The sequence below is a fragment of the Oryctolagus cuniculus genome, chromosome 4 (assembly GCF_964237555.1).
Source record: "Oryctolagus cuniculus chromosome 4, mOryCun1.1, whole genome shotgun sequence".
NCBI classification, from domain to species: Eukaryota; Metazoa; Chordata; class Mammalia; order Lagomorpha; family Leporidae; genus Oryctolagus; species Oryctolagus cuniculus.
The window spans coordinates 122,094,301-122,115,618 of NC_091435.1; the positions used below are offsets into that span (position 1 = coordinate 122,094,301).

The 21,318-nt window shown below is 45.8% G+C and overlaps 1 protein-coding gene across 1 annotated transcript in view; it reads left to right on the plus strand.

Moving 5' to 3' along the window:
• The window catches only part of RARRES1 (retinoic acid receptor responder 1), a 50,152-nt gene extending 29,222 nt beyond the window's left edge, over positions 1-20,930 (plus strand). Inside the window, exons 5-9 of the mRNA XM_070073247.1 lie at positions 5,039-5,101; positions 7,809-7,992; positions 12,307-12,443; positions 20,128-20,190; positions 20,272-20,930. Coding sequence (XP_069929348.1) covers positions 5,039-5,101; positions 7,809-7,992; positions 12,307-12,443; positions 20,128-20,190; positions 20,272-20,418 — 594 coding nt within the window. The 3' untranslated portion in view covers positions 20,419-20,930. The remainder of the gene's footprint in view (positions 1-5,038; positions 5,102-7,808; positions 7,993-12,306; positions 12,444-20,127; positions 20,191-20,271) is intronic.
• Positions 20,931-21,318: the final 388 nt, after the last annotated feature.

Below are 21,318 nucleotides of genomic sequence, written 5' to 3' on the forward strand. Positions count from 1 at the left end.
GTTCACTCCCATTTGGACACAATGGGCAGAGATGGGCCGATCCAAAGCCAGGAGCTTCTTCTGGGTCTCCCAAGCGGGTGCAGGGGCCCAAGTACTTGCGTCATCTTCCACTGCTTTCCCAGGCTATAACAGAGAACTGGAGCAGCCGGGACTTGAGCCAGCGCCCGTAGGGGATTGCCAGCACTGCAGGTGGCAGCTTTACCTGCTACACCACAGCACCGGCCCCTATAACATTGTCTTAATATAAAATGTTGTACGCCGGTGATTATTTCTGGTCTTGAATTACATAGCTGTTTATTTTTCACCTTCTGATAGTTTGAAAGGCAGAGTTACCTGGGGCAGTGGAGGGGTGGGGGAATAGATAGATATTCAGATCTTCCATCCATTGGTTTACTCCCTGAATGGTAAGAATGGCCAGGCTGGGCCAGGGCAAAGCCAGGACCCAAGAGCTTCTTCTGGGTCTCCCACTTGGATTCAGGGGCCCAAGGATTTGAGCCATCCTCCACTGCCTTCCCAGGTGCAGTAGCAGGGAGCTGGATCAGAAGTGGAGAAGCCGGGACTTGAACCTATGCCCATATGGGATGCCAGTGATGCAGGCTGCAGCTTTACCCACTATGCCCCAATGCCAGCCCCTCTAATAGTATTTCTGCCTGCCCACCGTATACTTCTGTCCGTGTCACCTGTTTCCACCTTGGCTCACAGCATCCCCTCTTGTATAATTTTCCCCCTTCAACTACCCCTGTTCTCTCTGGATGCCTCCTCACAGCACACCTGGGCAGGGGTGGGGACTGCGTGGCCCACAGGCCATGTAAAGCCGCAAAATCGCTTATCTGGCCCTGCCAAGGTAACTGCAGCCAGTCCTCGAAATTCAATACATCTACAGCAGGCTGTGTTGTTGGTAATTTTGTACAGCTTAGCGAATGATGTTCTAAATCTCCAAATGGGCCTTGGTAGAAAAGAAGGTTCCCCAGCCCCGTGCTAGAGGGAGCTCCTCAAAACCCCTCCTCTATCCACAGCTTCCCACTTCTGTCAGTAAAATCCTCCCTGGAGCCTGCAGAGCGGCCCTTGCCCACGCAGCCAGCCTCTCCCTGCATCCTGGCTCCAGTCTTGCTGCCTCTGGCCACTCGGGCTGCACCCCGCCCTCTGCCCCAGCTCCCTGGTCCTTCTGTGTGGAATGGCTGGCCAGCCCTCTCTCCGCCCCTGGAGTCAACTCCTTTTTAATCTTCAGAGCTCAGCTTGTGTGTCACTGCCTTGGTCCCTAGAGTAAGTCTTCCAGTTACCCTTGCACAGTGAGAGTCATTAAATAAGTGAGGAACTCTTTCAAGTCCTCTCCCCACCAGATCATCCTGGGGGCAGCAGGTGCTGCCACTGTTCAGCGCTGTATTTCCAGCACCCGGCATGGCACTTGGCATCTGGAAGTCACTCCCTAAATCCCGGAGTGAATGCTGTTGGCCAGCAGGGACCTCTGTTCCACACACTGGCTGCCAGGGTGCGGCACGTGCCCGTGCACGTGGACGTGGCGCTGCCCACGTGGACAGTACCGCAGGCAGAGCTGCTTATCTCCCAGAAGCCTGGCAGGGCCTCAGCCGAGGACCTGGTGACTCACAGGAAGGCGGGGGGCTCGGCAGGAGATAAAGACTTCATCCTGATACATGAGAAAGTGCAACCAAAATATGAAATTACTTTGGATGAAAGCTGAGTGTTTTTAAGAGTGCTTTGTCACAACAAAACTAGGAAATCCAATGGGCAAGGAAAATAATGCTGCAAAGACAGACTCTGTGCTGACTCGGCCTGGAGCCTCGTTCTTCCAGTTTCTCCCCCTGCAAAGAACTATTGTGGGTACCCTGCTGTGCCTCTGTGTTTCCAAAGTACTGCTGCACCAAATAGTACCTTCAGCCTCCATTTAAAAGCTGCACAGTTATGTAAGATGAAGGCAGGCCATTGTGCATCCTCTGGTAGAGCAACTAAACACGGCCCATAACTGCGCATGCAAAGACTGATGCTTCTTGGGATTCCCATTCTCCACCTCTTCCTTGGGGGACTGCATCCAATCTGTGCCTTCAACCACCACCTCTGCTGAACCCACACCACTCAGACATGCCTGGACATCTCGAATATTCCCGTGCACCAGACTTTGAACCTGTCCAGCTCGGCTTCCTCCTCCTCTTCTCATGAATGCCCTTCCCCCCAATACTTCTCCCCCGCCTCAGCCTCCAGCTAAAAACCTTAGTGCACTGCTGGGGCCTGAGTAGGAGTGACGGAGGACAGACCAGGTACTCCAGCGCACAAGCCAGAGGGGAGAGGGCCCTGAGGCTGGTGCTGAGCCTTTCAGCACTCGGCGCCTGCTGGCAAGCAGAGGCACTGCCTTCTGTGAGTTCTCATTGTCGGTGGTGCCAGTGTGGCTGGGGGTGGCAGAGGCAGCAACAGTTCTGTGTTCACCCACCATGGGCAGGCAGGGACAGCACGGAGGCTGCGGGACCCTGTCCAGCCACTGTTCTTTCACTCACTGGGTATTTCAGGAGCAAACCGAACTAAAAGCAACCTTGATAGGGGTCCATGATGTCATCGTTCGCTGTCCTTGAGCTTGGGCCAGACTCTTACTTCTCTCGCAATTCTCCTCTCCCTCATGTCTGTAGACTCTCAATGATAAAAAGAGCATGCATTGAACTTTCACCTTGAACCAGGCACTGTCCTAAGCCTCTCAACTGCCTTATCCTACTCTTCACAACACCTCATTTCACAGTGTTAGGTTTAAGGAGCTCCCACGGTCTTTGGGATTAAATTCCAAGTTCATGGCTGCCTGCCCACCACCTTTCTTGCAGCTTTGCCATCCTGCAATGCCAGTCCCTACACTCCATTCCGACCCCCTTGCCTGGTTAACACCGGCTCCTCACTTAGTTCAGGCCTCATTTGCTCTATAGCTAACATGGTGTTTGGAATGCCCACATCTCAAATTGGATGCCTGTTCAAGTCCCAGCTTGGCTTCCAATCCAGCTTCCTGCTAATGCATATCATGGGAGGCAGCAGGTGATGGCTTAAGTACTTGGGTTCCTGCCACCCACATGGATCAAGTGAATGGATTGAGTTGTAGGTGCCTGGCGCAGCCCTGGCTATTGCAGGCATTGTGGAGTGAACTGTTGCTGAGCAACATGCCAAACTAGTTGGAGGTATTGCTGTAGAACTGCCAAACTGGGTCCACCTGCCCGATGCTCAGAGAGCCGGTCACTGACATCAGGATGGTGAAAGAAGTAGCATTTATTGCGAAGCGTAGAGTAAGGGACCAGGCACCTTCTGCTTATTCCTGGACTCTCCAAGGAGTGAGGTGTGAAGGTTCTTATAGATTGGAACTGGGGCAGAGAGGTCCGTGATCAGCTCATGTCCAAGCTTCTGATTGGTCAGTGATGCTGAGCTCTTCAGGGAATTTATGGTGTCCAGGTGGGCTCCAGGTGATGTGGGGGTTACATGAAGGTGGCAGTTACATTCTGCCCAGACCTGGAATCCCCTACACAAACCACCCCAGGACAACACTGGTCATCCAGGTTCTTACCTATTGGAGAAGCAAACAACTTTTTGAGTCTGGTGATTGGCCCCTTGTAGAGCCAGCTGGATCACTCCCTCAAGTCAGTGAATTCCTTTTGATAAAGGACAGGCAAAAACATTTCAGGCTGAGTCCTGCTTTTATATTATAGGGGTTCGGTTTCCGAACCAACAGATGGAAAATCTCTGTCCCTGTGTCTGCCTTTCAAATAAAATTAAATTTTAAACATTTTTAAAAACCAACTCTTAAAGAAAGCCTTCCTAAACTTAGTACCCAGTGAACAGGCGGTGGTCAGCTATACCGAGAGCTATACCACAAGTGTCTACTTTCCTGTTTCCACCACACCAGGCTTCTGTGAGCTCTAATCACCATCTTGGCCTGTACTTGATACAGTAGATGGTGGGCGATGAGTGGATAGACATGTGTGTTCACAGGAATTAATGCTTCAACTTGCAACAGACTGTGCTTGGGGACTGAAAATGAGCACACTGGTGTGCGCCCGGTGCAGTTATGCACCTCTCCCCATGCTGACAAACTCTGCACATGAGTAACTGCCACAGACTCCTATGTGCTGTTCATCAGTTTCCTGGCACTTTCACAGAATCTAAAATAGGGATGGGTGATATCTGGCCTACTTAAAGTAAGATAACCCTGTTTGGTTACTGTGTTCCTGGGCTAACATGCAAAGGAAATGATGTTTTCAGAGTCTACTTTAATCAAAACTACATGAAATAACCTCATCTCCATAAACAGTAGAAAAGCCCCTTTCTTCTTAGAAAATACTTTGTATTAAGTGATCATTTTGCTCTCAGGAAAAAACTGATGGCAGGTAACAGTTCCTCTAAACAGTTGCAACTGCTCCAAGGACAAGCATGTACATACACTAACAATGGGCATTTGAAGTCAGATCCAAAGCTGTGAACAGCGAACCATACACTTCAAAGAAAGGTCTGAATGCCCGCCTGCCTGGGAACACAGCATGGCATACAGCAGAACATGGGAGGGCTGCTTCCTCCCCGGTGGTAAATCATCCTGACCCGTGGCTGGAGGAATGAGGGGTGCTGACTCCCGCCTCCTGCCTGCTGCTGCCTGCCCTGGGCCTGGAGGGCTGGTCCTGACCTCAGAGGTGGGTGTGGCCGCTTCCTTAAGCCCTCTGGAGCTCAGCACATGCAGAATTGCTGAGCAGCTGGGGGATGAGGCTTCACTCCAGGTCCCTGCACACACCGGCTCTCTCTCTCTCATGTAGCTCTCACTTTCCAGCTTAAATCCAACCACTTCCTTTCTCAGCCTCCCACTCTGTGAACAGGTGTGGAACTCAAACAGAACCGAACAGTCGAGACCCAGATTGGAAGCCCTTTCTCCTGAAATGGCACTGACTTCACTCAGCGATAAATGCAACAGCGACCGCTTGCAAGCCCTGCTGTCCCAACAGTGTGATGCCTGGATAGGAAGGTGTTTGTGGAGCGTACACCACCCTAAGATCCCATTTTTGTGTTTCAGGTGAACCCAGAGAAGGGCTGTAAGGTGGAGCTGGTGTTTAGCACGGAGCGCTACAACCCACAGGTAAGCACCCATCAGCAACTGGAGCAAAGGTGAGACTTCATAGTGACTGGAAAGTTTGTGTTGGGTTTTTTTGCTACTTTGTTTTCTGTTCTTGAGATTTAATGACTTAAATTTCACAGCTGTAGGCAGGGTTGCATTTAAAATAGTCCATACAGTCAGACCGCTGGGAAAGAAATTCCCAGTTCCTGGCACCTCACAGTCCTTAGCATGTGTTACTCTCAATGCCAAGGACCTGGTGTTTTCCCCCAGCCAGCTGGTGACAGGTGGGGTTAGCAGGCAGGCACAGAGGAGGTGATGCCCAGGCGACCCTGTGTGGTACCTGTGTGAGCTGCGGGTACTACCAGCCTCTCTGCAGCTCTCTCCAAGGAGGCCATGTTTTGCCAAATTTCCTCTTCCCTGTTGGCATGGGCGCGGAGAGCAGCAGCACCTGGCCGCCAAGCGTCTGTGCGGCTGCTCTTCCGAGGAGAAGGCACAAGTCCCCCACCCCAGTGCTTCCGGAAGAATGCTTGTGACCGCTCCGAAGCAAATCCTAACAGGCAACAAGATACTCTGGCTATATTACTAGTACTTTTATTTACTTGAGAGGTAGAGTTACAGAGAGAGGTCTTCCATCTGCTGGTTCACTCCCCAAATGGCTGCAATAGCTGGAACTGAGCTGATCCGAAGCCAGGAATCCGGAACCTCTCTGGGTCTCCCACTTGGAAGGTTGGGGCCCAAGCACTTGGGCCATCTTGCACTGCTTTCCCGGGCCATAAGCATAGAGCTGGATTGGAAGAGAAGCAGCCAGGACACAAATCAGCACCCATGTAGGATTCTTGTGCAACAAGCAGAGGCTTAGCCTGCTGTGCCACAGCGCTAGCCCCTGGCTTTATTGTTATTAACCTAAGAATTAAAATTCTCTTAAAGCATGAGGAAGATGCCTTTGATTTCTAGTGTAGCAAACCACAGTGTTAGATGAAAGCTAATGGAGAAACCGCTGGATCCTTGTGAACCTCGATGTTTCTCTGGCCTTGATCCTGCAGGCACATGGGGCACGGCTGGCTAATTGGCAGGGTCCCTTGCAGAAGGAGGGCACTTTGATCTTCAGGCAACTGCTGTGATTCTGTGGGGGTGTCTGAGGGGAAGAGAAAGGAAAAGGAAACAAAAGGGGCCACTACTTGGTTCTTTTTCTCATCCCTAGAAAGGGTTTCCACATCTAAGGAGACCATGTAGGAGCTTGCCCTCTGCCTTTGATATGCCCCTTCCGCCCAGGATGAACCCACGACTAGCATCGGAATGTGCCACCGAAAGGCCCCTCCCTCAAACCCTGCACTCACGGCAGGAAAAGATGTCCCCTGGGCAGCCTATTTCAGTCTTTGCAGTTTTTTCCCTTCAGAAATTGGTTTATTAAGCAGATTCAATTTTGATTATAATTTATTTCCTAACAGGGTTTACCTTTTTTTTTTTTAATAAAGATTTGAGAGGTAGTTACAGACAGAGGTGAGACAGAAAGGTCTTTCATCCATTGGTTCACTTCCCAAATGTCTGCAACAGCTGAAACTGAGCCGATCCAAAGTCAGGAACCAGGAATCTCTTCCCCTTAGGTCATCCTCTGCTGCTTCATCTTATTTTTGGTGGTGGTTTTATCTGGGACTCCACCCAGTTGCAACAGTTGCCTAAAGTGCAAAGGTTATTACCTCAACTGCTCAACCAACCACATTATAACAGGAGTTCCTGAGAGGCCCCTAGATGGGTTAGGGTAGGCCTTGACTAGTGGCCCATGAGCTTTCTCCCCTGAAATATGAATGCAAACAGCCCTCAGGTGTAGAACACCTCATTTGGATGACCTGTGCCTCCATTCCCTCCAGGTTAGATTTCAGTAGAGGAGTTGGTTCAGAGAGGCAGGGCTTGGTGAGCTCTAGTCTCAGGCTACCACTGATAAGCTGTGAGACAGACAGCAGATTCCTTTGTAAACTTCAGTATCTTAATCTTTGAAAATCCGAATGAGAACTGTTTCATAAGGCAGCATGAAGATGGTGTTATTTTTGTTAAGAGCCAGCATCATCTTCTAGTTCCAGGAAGTAACCTTGAGGATCACCTGAGCATTACGTTGGCTCACAATAGAGTAAAATACCCCCTGTGCTAGAGGTTCGAGACAAGCAGAGTCAGTGATATTAAACTTGGAATGGGCCCAGCATTATTTTGTAAGAGCACAAACAGAAGGCAAGAGTTGAAATGATAGCAAAGGGTAAGGCACTATTGTATTCAACTCTGAGCCCAAAAATCATATATAATATGCATATATATTTAAATTTTAAAGATTTATTTACTTGAAAAACAGTTAGAAAGGTCTTCCATTCAGTGGTTCACTCCCCAGATGGCCGGAGCTGGAGCAATCCAAAGCCAGGAACTTGTCTCCCATGTGGGTGCAGGAGCCCAAACACTTGGGCCATCTACTGCTTTCCCAGGCCATCAGCAGGGAGCTGGATCAGAAGTGGAACAACTGGGACTCAAACCAGCACCCATATGGGATGCCCTAGATGCTTAATCTATGCCACAGTGCCAGCCCCAATAATCACTTTCTGTAAAGCAAAAATATCTGGGGAAGCCAGAGCATACCTGCCGTGATCATGACTCTTCTCAATCTTGTGCGTGTGTGTGTGCACACGCACTGGGGTGGGTCGGGGTGGAAAGGAAGCACACTGTTTAATTCAAAATTTTATTTCAGAAGGGGGAGGAACATTTGGGGAAATGTTCTGCTCAAGTGTTTTTCAAGAATCAGAAACCCAGACCGGCCATTAATGTAACCTGCACTCGGCTCACTGAGAAAAAGAAAAGACAACAAGAGGATTACCTGCTTTACAAGCAAATGAAGCAACTTAAAAATCCCTTGGATGTGGTCAGCATACCTGGTATGGATCAGTATCCAGTATTTCTATACTCAGAAATGTGTGTGAACGTTCAGTCTTAAAGAGAATAGTCATCTGAATTTTTCTCTCCAAAGTGGAACTCTAAGTCAACCGCAGATTGTGGCATGCTTGCCTCATGCTGTGAACAGAACCCAGAGATCATTTCCTGTTCTTGATTTTGAGAACAGTCACTCCACCTTTCCCATCCCTGAATGACAGGCATGGCAAGCACTGAGCCTGTACCTAAGAGGGAAGAGGTGTTCGCAGCAGGACACACACACGGGGGGCAGTTTGTGAGGTCTGAGTCTAACCCAAAGTGATATTTCCAGAAATTTTGGGTGGTGGCTTTGGAAAGTTCAGCTAAGGAGCCCTCCCAGTCTCATGGCCCAGGCCCCTGCTGGGCGGCTGCCATGGAGCCCTGTTTACTCATTTCAAGCCAGTGGCTAATGGGCAGTGGTTCAGTCTCTGCTGAGTGAGCTGTGCCCTCTAAAGTGACTCAGCTGAAGTGAAGCAGAGCTCATTTGCTCTGGCACTCGGCAGTAGAGGGGGCCAGCAGCTGAGAGGCAGCACTTACTGGCAAATCTAATTTCCCAAACCACAGAAGCTATCTTGGGACTTGCACTTGGGTACTAAGCTTGACATCTGACCGCTACAGCTCTCCAGCCCACTCGCTCCCAGCGCACTCAGATTCGCCCAGGTACCTAACCTGCCTCGCGCGAGAACACGCGGCCTCCCTTCCTGAGCCCTCCAGCTTGCATCGGTTTACCGAGACTTGGCAAACCGGGAGGGGATACTGCTCAGCACGTTTCTCCCCAGGTCTCACATAATCAGTCTGACAGCTCATAGCAAATTCTGTGCCCACGAATCGTGAGGAGCAATTCCAAAGATTTTGGGCCTTTTGTTTGTAAGGCAGAGTTTCAGAGAGAAGAGGCAGAGATCTTCCTCCTATTCTCCCATGTGAGGCAAGGGCCCATCTTCCACTGCTTTCCCAGGCACATTAGCAGGGAGCTGGATCGGAAGTGGTGTAGCTGGGTCTTGAAATGCTGGCATCACAGGCAGAGGCTTAACCTCTGAGAGATAAATGAGCTGATGTAATACTCAGATGCCTATGGTTTTAAGTTGGGTAAATTGGGTTTATTTTCCTCAAACATACATTTTAGAAATTCTATAGGGCATTTTCTTTGAATACACAGATCACTAAACTTTGGACACTTTTGAATAGCACAGGTTAATTGGATCATGTTCCATTATTAAGCCCTATATACTTGCCATAAGGGTCATTCTGTACCAATCTAAATATGGCTATTATGAAATATAAAATATTAAGAGGTTATCTTTGATAACAATTTACAAATTCTGCTATCACAAAGTTTAGCAGACATTTAAAAGTGCTATTTATATCTGTGAAATTATTTAAAACCCAAAAGGTTTAGTTTTAGATAGTGAATCAAAATAATGGGACTATTCCTGGAATAGCCAGTTCAAATCCCAGCAGATTCTATGCAGCACCTAATCAATCCAAGGCATTAGATTGCTGTGTAACTGGTGAGAATATCTAATTCATTTAAGAATTTCCTCCACCTTGTTTTTCCCCTAGAAAAGTAGTTGTCTTTTTACACATAAAATTTTTCTTCTAATGACTTCATTAAACTACTTCTAGATGACCCCAAGCATACTACACTCATAGGAAAAAACCAAGGAGCTGTATGTGATCAGCTGAAATCCCAAGTGGTCCTACTGCACTGCTGCTAGCATTCACCCTTTCAAAAGGATTCAGTCGAATGCATCTACCTTATAGGGTAATGGGTCTTGATCTCCTACATCTAAACTCATTGTGGCACTATAAAACAACATACATGACAACGGAGACAAAGAGGGTAGGAAACTCCTTAACAGTAAAACAAGGGGGAAATGTTCATATCAATATGTTGAATTCAGAGTCACGTGTTAATTTTCAGAAACTCCTATGTTCAGCTGCTCATATAAAAGAACAACCCATTCATTCATAAAATGCTCATCTTTTGGTCAGAAGGTAGACGTCTGAAATGCTTTCTGCTATCACATCCCTGTTGATTATTTAACAAAGGCTGGCAGAAAAATGACATTACCAGGTTCAAGAAATTACAAGGAAAAGACAATGAAGAATATTCAAATGTTCAACTGTAAGTTTGAAGAGAAAACATTTTGGGATCAAAAAAACTTAGATGAACCATGTAACAGTGAATGGTGGCAACACAGGAAAAGAAATCTCTTGACTTTACTCTCAACAGGTTTTTTTCCTTATAAAACACTACCTCCAAGTGCCAGGCTCTCGATGGTACTCACTATTCATTTCTGCTTTCCCAGCTGTACTGAAGCTTTCCATTTCTTCAAAGCCCAGAGCACCTGTCCTGACCTCATGCACTTTCAGGTCAATCTGGCTTTCTGCTTCACTGCCCAGCTTCTGCAACTCCTTCCCACCTCTCTCTCCCTCAACTCTCCTTTATCCTCAAACTCCCAGTTTCTTTGGCTTCTTCAGCAGCCTTCTTACTCTGAAACTGCCAGCCTGCTGGCCAGTTCCTTGTCTTGCTCCACAAAGACAGTCAAGCTCTGTGGACCAAATGCTTCATGGAATCGGCACCCTATATCTTTCCTTATTCTGTCCATTCTTCAAAAGTAGACTCTCTATACTCTGCTTCCTCTTCAGCGGCCTCCTATCTGGTTTCTATGCTGTGCACAGAACTGAGAGTGCTATATCTTGGGTCATCGGGGACCCACCTGATGGTCTTTTTTGCTCCTACTGTTCTCAATTTTTCTATTGTATCTGGCATCATCTACTCCCCTGCTTTCTCGACACTGTATTTAATACACAAACCCAAAGTTGTTTTTACTCAAAAGATTTCCACATTCTGGCTACATTTAGGTCTAATAGTATTACTGTTCTAGAATCTGGCTGGAAACTTTGGCCATTATCAACTCACTTCCTAACAGTTAATAATGTGTTATTTCCTGTTACGCCTGTCTCCACAAAGTATCTTGAACCCATCCTGTCTTCTCCAAACCCATCATCATCATCCTTTGTGCTTGTGGTATTTCTCCCTAAGACTACTGCAAGTAGCCTGCTATCTAGGCTGTTGAATTTCCATCTCTTCCTCCTCCTGTGCATACCTCACGGCAGCTCAAGTCATCTTCCCACACTGCTTGCTGATCAAAATCTGTACTCACGCTGGGACTGCATGCAAGGCCATTCTTAGTCTGGTGTCCATATAGCTGCTATTCTGTCGAGACCAGACACTGAGCCTGAACCTGCCAGGTGCCTTCCTACCTTTGTGTGCTTGCTCCCTCACTCCCCCTCCCTACATCACAGGAATCCAACATCCAGCAAAAATCTCACTTCTGTGGCACGTCCCTGAGACCTCTCCCTCGGCTGTTGTTCCTGAGCTCTGAGAGCCCCTCTCCTACACTGCCATGTCGGGCAGAGGTGGGAGACTCAGGGACCCACCCACCTTTGTGTCCTTCATAGCATCCAAGCAATCAGCAAAGGCTGCCTGAACTGCTCACCATTATCTACCGAGTTAGGTTCCACAGAACAGAATCCATGCTAAAAAGGGTTTCACCAGGAATGATTTGTTTCCTGATAAGCTTGTTAGTATTCCTTATGCTGTGCTGTTATTGGGCCTTAATACAGACCGTGCACCCCTTCGCCAAACTGTATAAAATGACGGCCCAAGAACAGTCATCTTATAAATTAAAAGCCACAAAATGTAATTTATTAATCATTGTCTTCTACCTTTAGTAATGTCTGAAATCAACTAGGTTTTTAAAAACATTTGCCAGATTAAAGATTTCAGGTCCAAAAACAATGTCATAAGACTCACCTGATTTATGTGTTCAAAAAGAATGTGGCAGAGGTGCTAACACACTGATTAGCTTCAAAGCCAGTGATTAGAAAGAGGCATTTGGCAGATGAGGAAACAAAGATCATGGCAGTGACTATAGGCCAAAATCGGAAGGTACCATGGAAAAGGTTAGACAGACTTTTCAACCTACTTAGACCTGCTTCCCAACTAATGACACTTAACTGTGAGTTATCATTAGAGCTCTTCCTTTGTGTGCACACACAGCAATTAGCCATTACATGGTTTCATAACAGATGTATCAATCTCCACACTAATATACAAACAGTCACGAACAAAATGTCTGTCTGGTTCAAGGTCTTATTTTGAGAGAGATAACTGATTTGACTAAGTTTAAACTGTATTTCATTACTGAAACTTCTGACATTTTGTCCCTTGAAGATGCCTTAATACAAATGAACTTTTTTTCTCTCCCTCTCAGACAGTCATGGACATATTGATCCTTCACTGAGACCCATGTGGGACCTGGCTTTTCTTGGCAGCTCATATGTAATGTGGGAAAAGACAACTCAGTTCTCGCGCTACAACCTGGCACAGCTCAGCAGTGTGAAGCAGTGGGTAAGAAAACTGAAAATTAGCTAGGGCCACAAGTGTTAGAAGCAATGCAGTGTTCTTTGGCTGAATTAATGTGGATTTCTAATGTTACAGCAAGAGTTTTAATTGCATTTCATTCATTCAACAAAAATTTGGGTGCTTGCCAGGACCCTGGTATTGTTTTAGGAACTTAGGATGCAACAATGAATGAAAAACACAATGTTGCTGCCTTCATTGAGATTAACTCTAGTGAGAGGTAAGACAGTGAACTAATGCACAAATGAATATGCATCAAATGGTGTTAAGTGCCTTGGAGAAAAACAGAGGGAAAAGGGAATGCAGGTATTAACAGAATTACTACTGCTACAGTCTACAGTAAGGCCACTTTGAAAGAAGTAACAATGCATGGCGGCTGAAGGGAAGTGGCAGCAGGCCATGTTCCCATGAGGGAAGAGAAGTTCAGGCAGAGGGAACTGCGAGCAGGATGGTTGGTGGGCAAGGGGTGGTGCCGGGCGATAAGATCAAATGGAATACAAACGGAGGGGACCCGTTCATGTCTTTTACCCAGTAGAAGGGTTTTTGCAAAGGAATGACATGATCTGACTTAGAATAGTATCATCCTGGCTGCTATGTATAAAGACCATACCAAAGTAAAACGAAGGAGCTGGCAGGAAACCAGTGAAATATTACTAGTCATCTAGGTGAGGCCTGGGGATGGCAGCAAGGGAGGTGATGAGACATGCTTAGATTCGGGTAGACAGTGTTACTCAGGGATTAGATATGGATATTAGAGAGTTAACTGCTGACTGGGTAAGACTATAGGAGGAAGAGATTTGACATAAAGTTACCTTCATTTGAGACATGCTAAATTCTCTGACAAAGTAGAGAATCTGATGTTCAGGGAGAGGTTTGGCCTGGTCATTAAAGCTACACGATTAGGATTGGGTGAGCCCACAAGTAATGAGTGAGTGTAGACAAAGACAAGGGCTTTATAAGGACTGACTCCTAGAATACTTCTAACTACAGATGTTGGAGGTAAGGGTAACAAAGTGTTTCAAGGATGGAAGATTGGCTGCCAGTACCAAATAATGCTAGAAAGTCAAGCAAGATGGAGCCAGAGAACGGACTTATTTGGTTTAGCAACTGGAAGTCAACAGAAACCAAAGCCTGCCTGGTGTAGGTTTAAGGAGATGATGGGAGGAGAGGAAGGGGATGTTCACTTTCAGGAAGCTTAGCTATATTGGAGAGCAAAAGAAAGGAAAGGGACTATGATTGGAGGATGGGTGGGCAGAAGTTGAAAGAAGGGCTTTTTATGTTGTATTTTTATGTTGATGAGAAAAATCCAATAGAGAGGAGCAAGGTAGGAATTGCAGGAAATAAAAATTGTTTATATTTTTGAGTAGGCAAGAGAACTGATCAATTGTGATGCTCTTAGGTACATGGAGGGTTGACTGAGGGAAAGCAGGAAACAGCAGCCCGATCTGCTGGTAGGAGGGCAGATGTCAAAGACTTGCGGAAGTTCTGACTGTTCCCATCTTCTCCATAAAGGAGGCCATGTTATCAGCCGAGAGTGAGGAGGAGAGAAGTAGTGCTGGCAGCATGGCAGGAAGAACTCTGCAGCCCTGAAGGGCCCATGAAGGTTTATGGGCATGAATTCAGAGGATGGCTCTCCCTGCTGTATGGGTGTGGAAGCCCAGTAGGTGAAGAGTTGGATTTAGCCACGGCTGAGGTTTTGTTGGGCAGTGTGATGTAGGGAAAGAGGGGGCATTCAATCAGAGAGGCAAGCACAACCAACCAATCTTTAAAATTCACTTCCTTCATGGATTCACCCATACACAGATGGATCATCAGTGAATCTGAGGACAGGGATTTGTCAGCATTTTAATGCCACTAATAGTTTGGTGTACCTTCCCAAAGCCACTTGTAAAACAGATATCAACTAGAAACTCATGTTTTTCTTATCAAAATGAACATCTATCTTTCTGTTTACCAGAGTATTCTTTGATTGTTGCATGCAGGACACAGCACCACTTCTGCTAGATAGAGACACTTTTAACTCTTTCCTACCAACATGAACATGTCAACAACAGACTTTTAACCATAACTAAGAACTCAGAGGGGAAAGTTTGTTTAAAGTGTAGAGAATGGGGTCAAAATAATTGAGAATGTGAGAAGGAAACTCAATGGGAACAGAGCAATACACTGAGATACCAGAGAAAAAGCATTAGGATTGCACTGATGTGTTTCCATGGCACATTCCCAAACTCCCCTCCAGGCACAGCAGGACATAAAAACAGCATCACGTTTCCCTCCTGGGCCAGTCACTAGTGGGAAAGTGGGAGCCTACGAGTTTTAGATTTTTTTAAACCCTGTGGAGGATCAAGGTGGCATGTACCAATGCCATCTCACTAGTCCAAGTGATCAATTTCAGTTCACAATTGATCATATTGATAAGTCTAAGAGTCAAAGGGATCACACAAACAAGGCTAGTGTCTGCTAATACTAACTGATAGAATTAAAAAGGAGAGAATGATCCAACAAGGGAAGCGAGATACACAGCAGACTCATAGAAGGGCAGATGTCCTAAATAGCACTCTGGCCTCAGAATCAGCCCTTATGGCATGCAGATCTGGCTAAAAAGCCCATGAGAGTATTTCAGGCATGGAAAGCCAAGACACTGGCAAAACAAACAAACAAAGACCTAAATGAAAGATCTCTGCAAGTGAGATCCCAGTGGAAAGAATGGGCCATCAAAGAAGGAGGTACCTTTCTCTGAAGGGAGGAGAGAACTTCCACTTTGACAATGACCTTGTCTAAATAAGATCAGAGTTGGCGAACTCAAAAGGCTTCCATAGCCTTGGCAACTCATGACAAGAGCCTCGAGTGATTACTGACACCATAAACAAGAGTGTCAATTTGTTAAGTCAACACCAGGAGTCACTGTGCACTTACTCTTCATGTAGGATCTCTGTCCTTAATGTGTTGTACATTGAGATTCAATGCTATAACTAGTACTCAAACAGTATTTTTCACTTTATGTTTCTGTGTGGGTGCAAAGTGTTGAAATCTTTATATACAGAAGATCAATTTAGTACATATTAAGAGAATTGAAAATGAATCTTGATGTGAATGGAATGAGAGAGGGAGCAGGAGATGGGAGGGAAGTTATGGGGCGGGGGAGAAGCCATTGTAATCCATAAGCTGTACTTTGGAAATTTATATCCATTAAACAAAAATTAAAAAAAAAAGAAAAAAACCCTGTGGAGAGTGGATTCAGATAAATAACAATTATTCAACTGACTTGCTGGGTCACCCACACAAACTACTTCATCCCTTATTAGATGGGGGCCAACAAACTGACTGAAGCCCTCAAAACTTGATGTGCATTTCAAATGAGGGTTCTCTTAATGAGAAGTGTAGTATATCTATATCCACATAGATTTTCAAATTCTGCTAGTCCTATAGCTCCTAACCATTCGTAAGATATTTTAGAAAAAGAAGCAACACAGTCTATTGAGCTAGTGAGTTTTTACAGTCACTAAGAACTGTGGGTCTGGTACAGCAGGGCCGTAGTGCTGCTAAAGCCCAGGGAACAGAGGCAGGAAGTGACCGGAGGTGCTCTGTGGCCCAAGGAGCACCAAAAAGTACAAAGATTGGCAAGTTTTTCCAAAAGCTTTCTGGGTAGGCATTGTCTTTACACTCAGGGTTACACCCCCTTTGATGCACTGTGTAAAGAAGTGCAGGCCTGTATACTCACCGCCAAATGAACAAGGCCTTAGAAAAGAGTGGGCAGGCCGGCGCCGCGGCTCACTAGGCTAATCCTCCGCCTAGCGGCGCCGGCACACCGGGTTCTAGTCCCGGTCGGGGCGCCGGATTCTGTCCCGGTTGCCCCTCTTCCAGGCCAGCCCTCTGCTGTGGCCAGGGAGTGCAGTGGAGGATGGCCCAGGTGCTTGGGCCCTGCACCCCATGGGAGACCAGGAAAAGCACCTGGCTCCTGGCTCCTGCCATCGGATCAGCGCGGTGCGCCAGCCGCAGCGCACCGGCCGCGGCGGCCATTGGAGGGTGAACCAACGGCAAAGGAAGACCTTTCTCTCTGTTTCTCTCTCTCACTGTCCACTCTGCCTGTCAAAAAAAAAAAAAAAAAAAAAAAGAGTGGGCAAAGAATGCGACCCATCTCGCCTGCACATTGATCTCTTTAGGGCTGCAGAACAGATGCCATTCCTGACACCATGAGGACTATGCCAGTGACAAGAGAGATGCCAGGTGGGGGGAAAATAGATAAGGACTTCCTCTCCACATCTGGCCCTGAATATGATATAGAAAGAGAACTGTTCCAGCACTTCTCGGTCCAAACCAGATTTTTAAGCACCCAAACCGTCTAACCAGCACTCCATTATTAATCATTAGCTCAAGCCTTTACCCAAACTAGAGGTTTCCATTAGCCAGAGGAACATTACAGAAACCATTTATGCTATCTATTCTGATAAGAAATCTACCTTTGATACAGCTAATATTAATAATTTAAGCCTACTTACTCTCTACTAAAACCACATTGGTCCTGCTAAGTATAATCTTTTCGGGGGGAGCTTGGGGGCTCTGGGGAAAATAGGGTACAGTAGGACCCAAGTAAGTAGAGGGGAACAAACAAAACACTCATAGTCTGTCTCCAGGAAGACTGAGGTGCTGAGTTACCAGAGAATGTTAGTGAATCATCAAAGATCTGGCATTTGTGATGGTTTGAATACAAGCCAAAGAGCTTATTTATGAATAATACCAAAAATAATGGCCTCCTGGCAGAGCCTGCCTTGGAATCCTTCACAGGCTGGGATGTGCAGCATCCTGTTCCTCAGTGCTGCAGCAAGCATGCTTTTTGGTTTGGCTGAAGGCTGCTCCCTCTTTGGAGGAGGAAACACTATAAAACAAAAATGTAAGGGTGTGTTTCAGTAACTTTATTGAGGAAGGTCTTAATAAAGTGGTACTAGCTTTTCCAATCATAATTCCAATTTTTATATTAAACAGGTAATACCTGACAGAACAATTTGTCAAATGGAACTGGAGTCCTACCATCTGTTTCAAGCCCTCATTTTTGCCCCAAATCTAGGGAATTATGAAATGCTGCTTTCAGAAACACAGTGAGGGGTGGGCATTGTGGCACAGTGGATTAAGCCACTGCTTGGGACGCCTGCATCGTGTATTATGCCTGGTTCAGGCAGATGAGAACAACACACTTCTGGTCCAACTTCCTGCTAATGCACCCAGATCATGGCCCAAGTGCTTGGGTCTCTGCCACCCATGTTGGAGTTCCTGGCTCATGATTTGAGTCTGGGCCAGCCCTGGCTGTTGTGGGCTCTTGGGAAGTGAACCAGCAGGTGAAGACCTCCCTATGCCATTCTGCCTTTCAAATAAATAAAGAATAAGAAGGTATTTTCCTGTGATCACTTTGCTTATAAGTAAAATCAAAATTTTAATTATAAAAATACATGGTAGTCATGCCTGAGAAATAAATAACATGGGCAGCGCAGGAGCCTGAGACAATCATACAACACCACAGCCAGCTAGTGTGGGACACCTTGGGATCAATAACCCTCACTTGGGGTCAAGATGATCACCAATGAGGTCAAACAAAACTAAACACCCCCCCGCCCCGCAACCACTAATGCAGTTGTTCCCTGGTATCCAAGGAGGACTGGTTCTAGGACCCCTGCGAATACCAAAATCCAAGGATGCTCAAGTCCCTAATATGAAGTGGCCCAGGTTTGCATACTATTTATGCATGTCCTCTGGTATACTTTAAATCACCTCTTCTAGGTTACTTAAAATACCTAATATAATGTAAGTGCTCTGGGAGCAGTTCTATCGTTTAGGTCATAAGAAGTCTGTACTTGTTCAGTACAGAGGCAGGGCTGTTTCCAAATACAGTTGCTCCAAGGTTGGCTGAATCTATGGATGCAGAACCCACGGATCCAGAAGGCCAACTGTAATTGGAATTTCTGAAACTATCATTTTACAAAAAAGACACGGAGTTTTCTTCCATGAAGTCTCCCGACTTTGTGGCTTGTGCCTCAGGCACTGGCTTTGAATGTTCATGGGTATCTTGCCAGGCAGGTGAGAAACCTATGCAATAAGCAAAGATGCTGCCACACACGAAGCTATCAGTTTCTGATTTATCCAGGCTCTCTCCTGTATCTTCCCTCTCCCATCCACTTCTCACCTACTGGAAATTTCATGGCTTGTCAAATTCCCCACAGACAAAGGGAAATCAAAACTTACCATCAAATCCTTTGTTTTAGCTTTGTCACATTCTTTACTGGTCTCAATAGAAACCTGGTATGGAGCTGGCACTGTGGCAGAGTGGGTGAGGCTGCCGCCCACGACGCTGGCATCCCATGTACATGACGGTTCATGTCCTGGCTGCTCCACTTCCAATCCAGCTCCCTACTAATGGCCTGGGAAAAGCAGAAGATGGCCTCAGTGCTTGGGCCCGACATCAGAGACCAGGATGTAGTTCCAGGCTTCCATCTGGCCCAGTCCCTGGTAGCCATCTAGAGTGTGAACCAGTAGATGGAGGATTTGTCTATCCCTCTCTGTGTAACTGACTTTCAAGTAAATAAAGCTTAAGAAAAAAAAAAGAGGGGACACTGCACTGCGGACTGTAGTGTAGTGGGCTGAGACTCCACCTGCAGCGCTGACCTCCCATATGGGCACTAGTTCGTGTCCTTGCTGCTCCTTTTCCGATCCAGCTCTCTTCTATGGTTTGGGAAAGCAGCAGAAGATGGCCCAAATGCTTGGGTCCCTGCCACCCACGTGGGAGACTGAGCAGAAGCTCCTGGCTTTGGATCAGCCCAGCTCCAGCCATTGCGGCCATTTAGTGAGTGAACCAGTGGAAGACCTTTCTCTCCCTCTCTCTGTAACTCTACCTCTCAAAATCTTAAAACTGGTAGAAGACAAAAATTATAGTTCAAATTAATGTTTTTCTAAAAATTCCTCCCTTTCATTTTCTTTAGTAGAGAGGTCAGTACCCTTGCCACCTGCCTCACCCTGGCCATGAAAATCAAAGTAGGAAATGGGTGTAGTCACCAGTAAATATCCATCAAACTCAGTAAGTGAAAGAGGTGAGGATGACTGCTTGTCTGCAGTGTGGAAACGGTGTGGTGCAGCTTCATACAGAATACGTGAAGAACGAGAGTGCTGGAGTCAGTAGATCTGCTCGAATGCCCGTTTGTCACTAAGTTTAAGCTCAAGTCCCCGCTCCTGTAAAACCAGGCTCACAATACTCAGTTATGTAAGAACATGTATAAAGCACCTCGCATAGAACCTGGCTGATTGCCCCTCCCCATGTCTTACTGCCGGGTATATCCAAGCTAACACAGCAGCATGAGGTACCCTGACAGCATCTGAATCCCTAAGATCATTAAAAGATTCTCTTAATCCTTACAGACATCAGCTTCCATCAAAAGTCATAAATACTCAGGAGAAAAGGCAGCAAAGACATTCAACCAGATTTTCAGGTAACTCAATGACAAAAAGTCTGTGACTTCCACATCTTGTCGCAGGATATTTACTACTAAAGAAAGTGAAACTGAAATCCAAAAGGTAGCAGGAGATGCAAAGTACCTATATAAAATAAGAATGCTTATGACCTATGCCTTCCAAATTGTGAGCTAACAGAAATCCACCATACTTACTGTACTTTTTTTTCTTCCTCTAGAAAACGCATGAAGGTGCAATTGATTTTGATTACACTGTTCTACTTCATGAATTTTCAACACAGGTAAAATATAAAATTGAATGTAGAACTGTTTTCACCATACATTTCTGCAGATTATAACACTTTACTATCACTATTTCCTAGGAAATCATTCCCTGTCGTATTCACTTGGTCTGGTACCCTGGGAAACCACTCAAAGTGAAGTACATCTGTCAAGAGCTACAGACACCGGAAGGCTCTGGAACTGAAGAAGGATCCGCTGTGGCACCAGCACAGCTCAGTAATTTCTAACAAGAAAAATGATCTCCTGTACCAGCCTCTATCATCATTCTAGTAAAATAGCTAAAGTAAAGGCATGGCAGTAACTTCAGAAAGCCCGTGATTACAAGTGAATGCTCAAAATTCTTCAATTGTTCTGCTTTAGCTTTAGCTCTGGGAGCACGTGCATACTGACCTCTGCTCAGTGCTAAACCACTGCCAGCAGCTTCCACCACATTTCAGCCCTGAAGTACACAGCCAGTGGCCTGGTTTGCTGCAGATGGATCAACATGTAAAGACAAAAAACAGGGTCAGATCTCTGAACCTATAATTCACAGGATTCTGGACACAGTATAGCTAACTATAGTATGCTGCTAAAATGCTTCTATGTAGTATGTAAACAAAGATAATATATTTTCTCTTGTTAAAAAATATTTTCAGTGAAAGCAAATTATAGGAAAAATACTATTTGAAATAAATTTTACTATATTTCATACAAGTATTTTTAAATTGATATCTACTTTTCAATAAATGTTTAAATAGAATGTGTGTGCAGAGATTTGCATACATAGGCAAAATTGGGATTAAATAAAATCTTAATACTGCTTAACTCAAATTTTACACATACACAGAATATCTCAACAGATAAAGCTATCTGCAAACATGCATTAAAAGGAACACTGATGTCACTGAAAGACTATGAAATACTTAGTTTTTATTTGGGAGGACAATCTGGACCCAGAGTGGGCGTAAGTGATTCATAAAAGCAAACACAGAATGGACTACAGTTGAGTTCGATCGAGTAACTCCTCAAGACATGAAGAACTGATTCAGGGTCACCACTTGCCTCTTAAAATTATTATTTAATGGAATGCTTGTATCAGTGTCTAAAATCCTTTACCCATTTATTAGTAAGCATCAGCTTTAAAATAT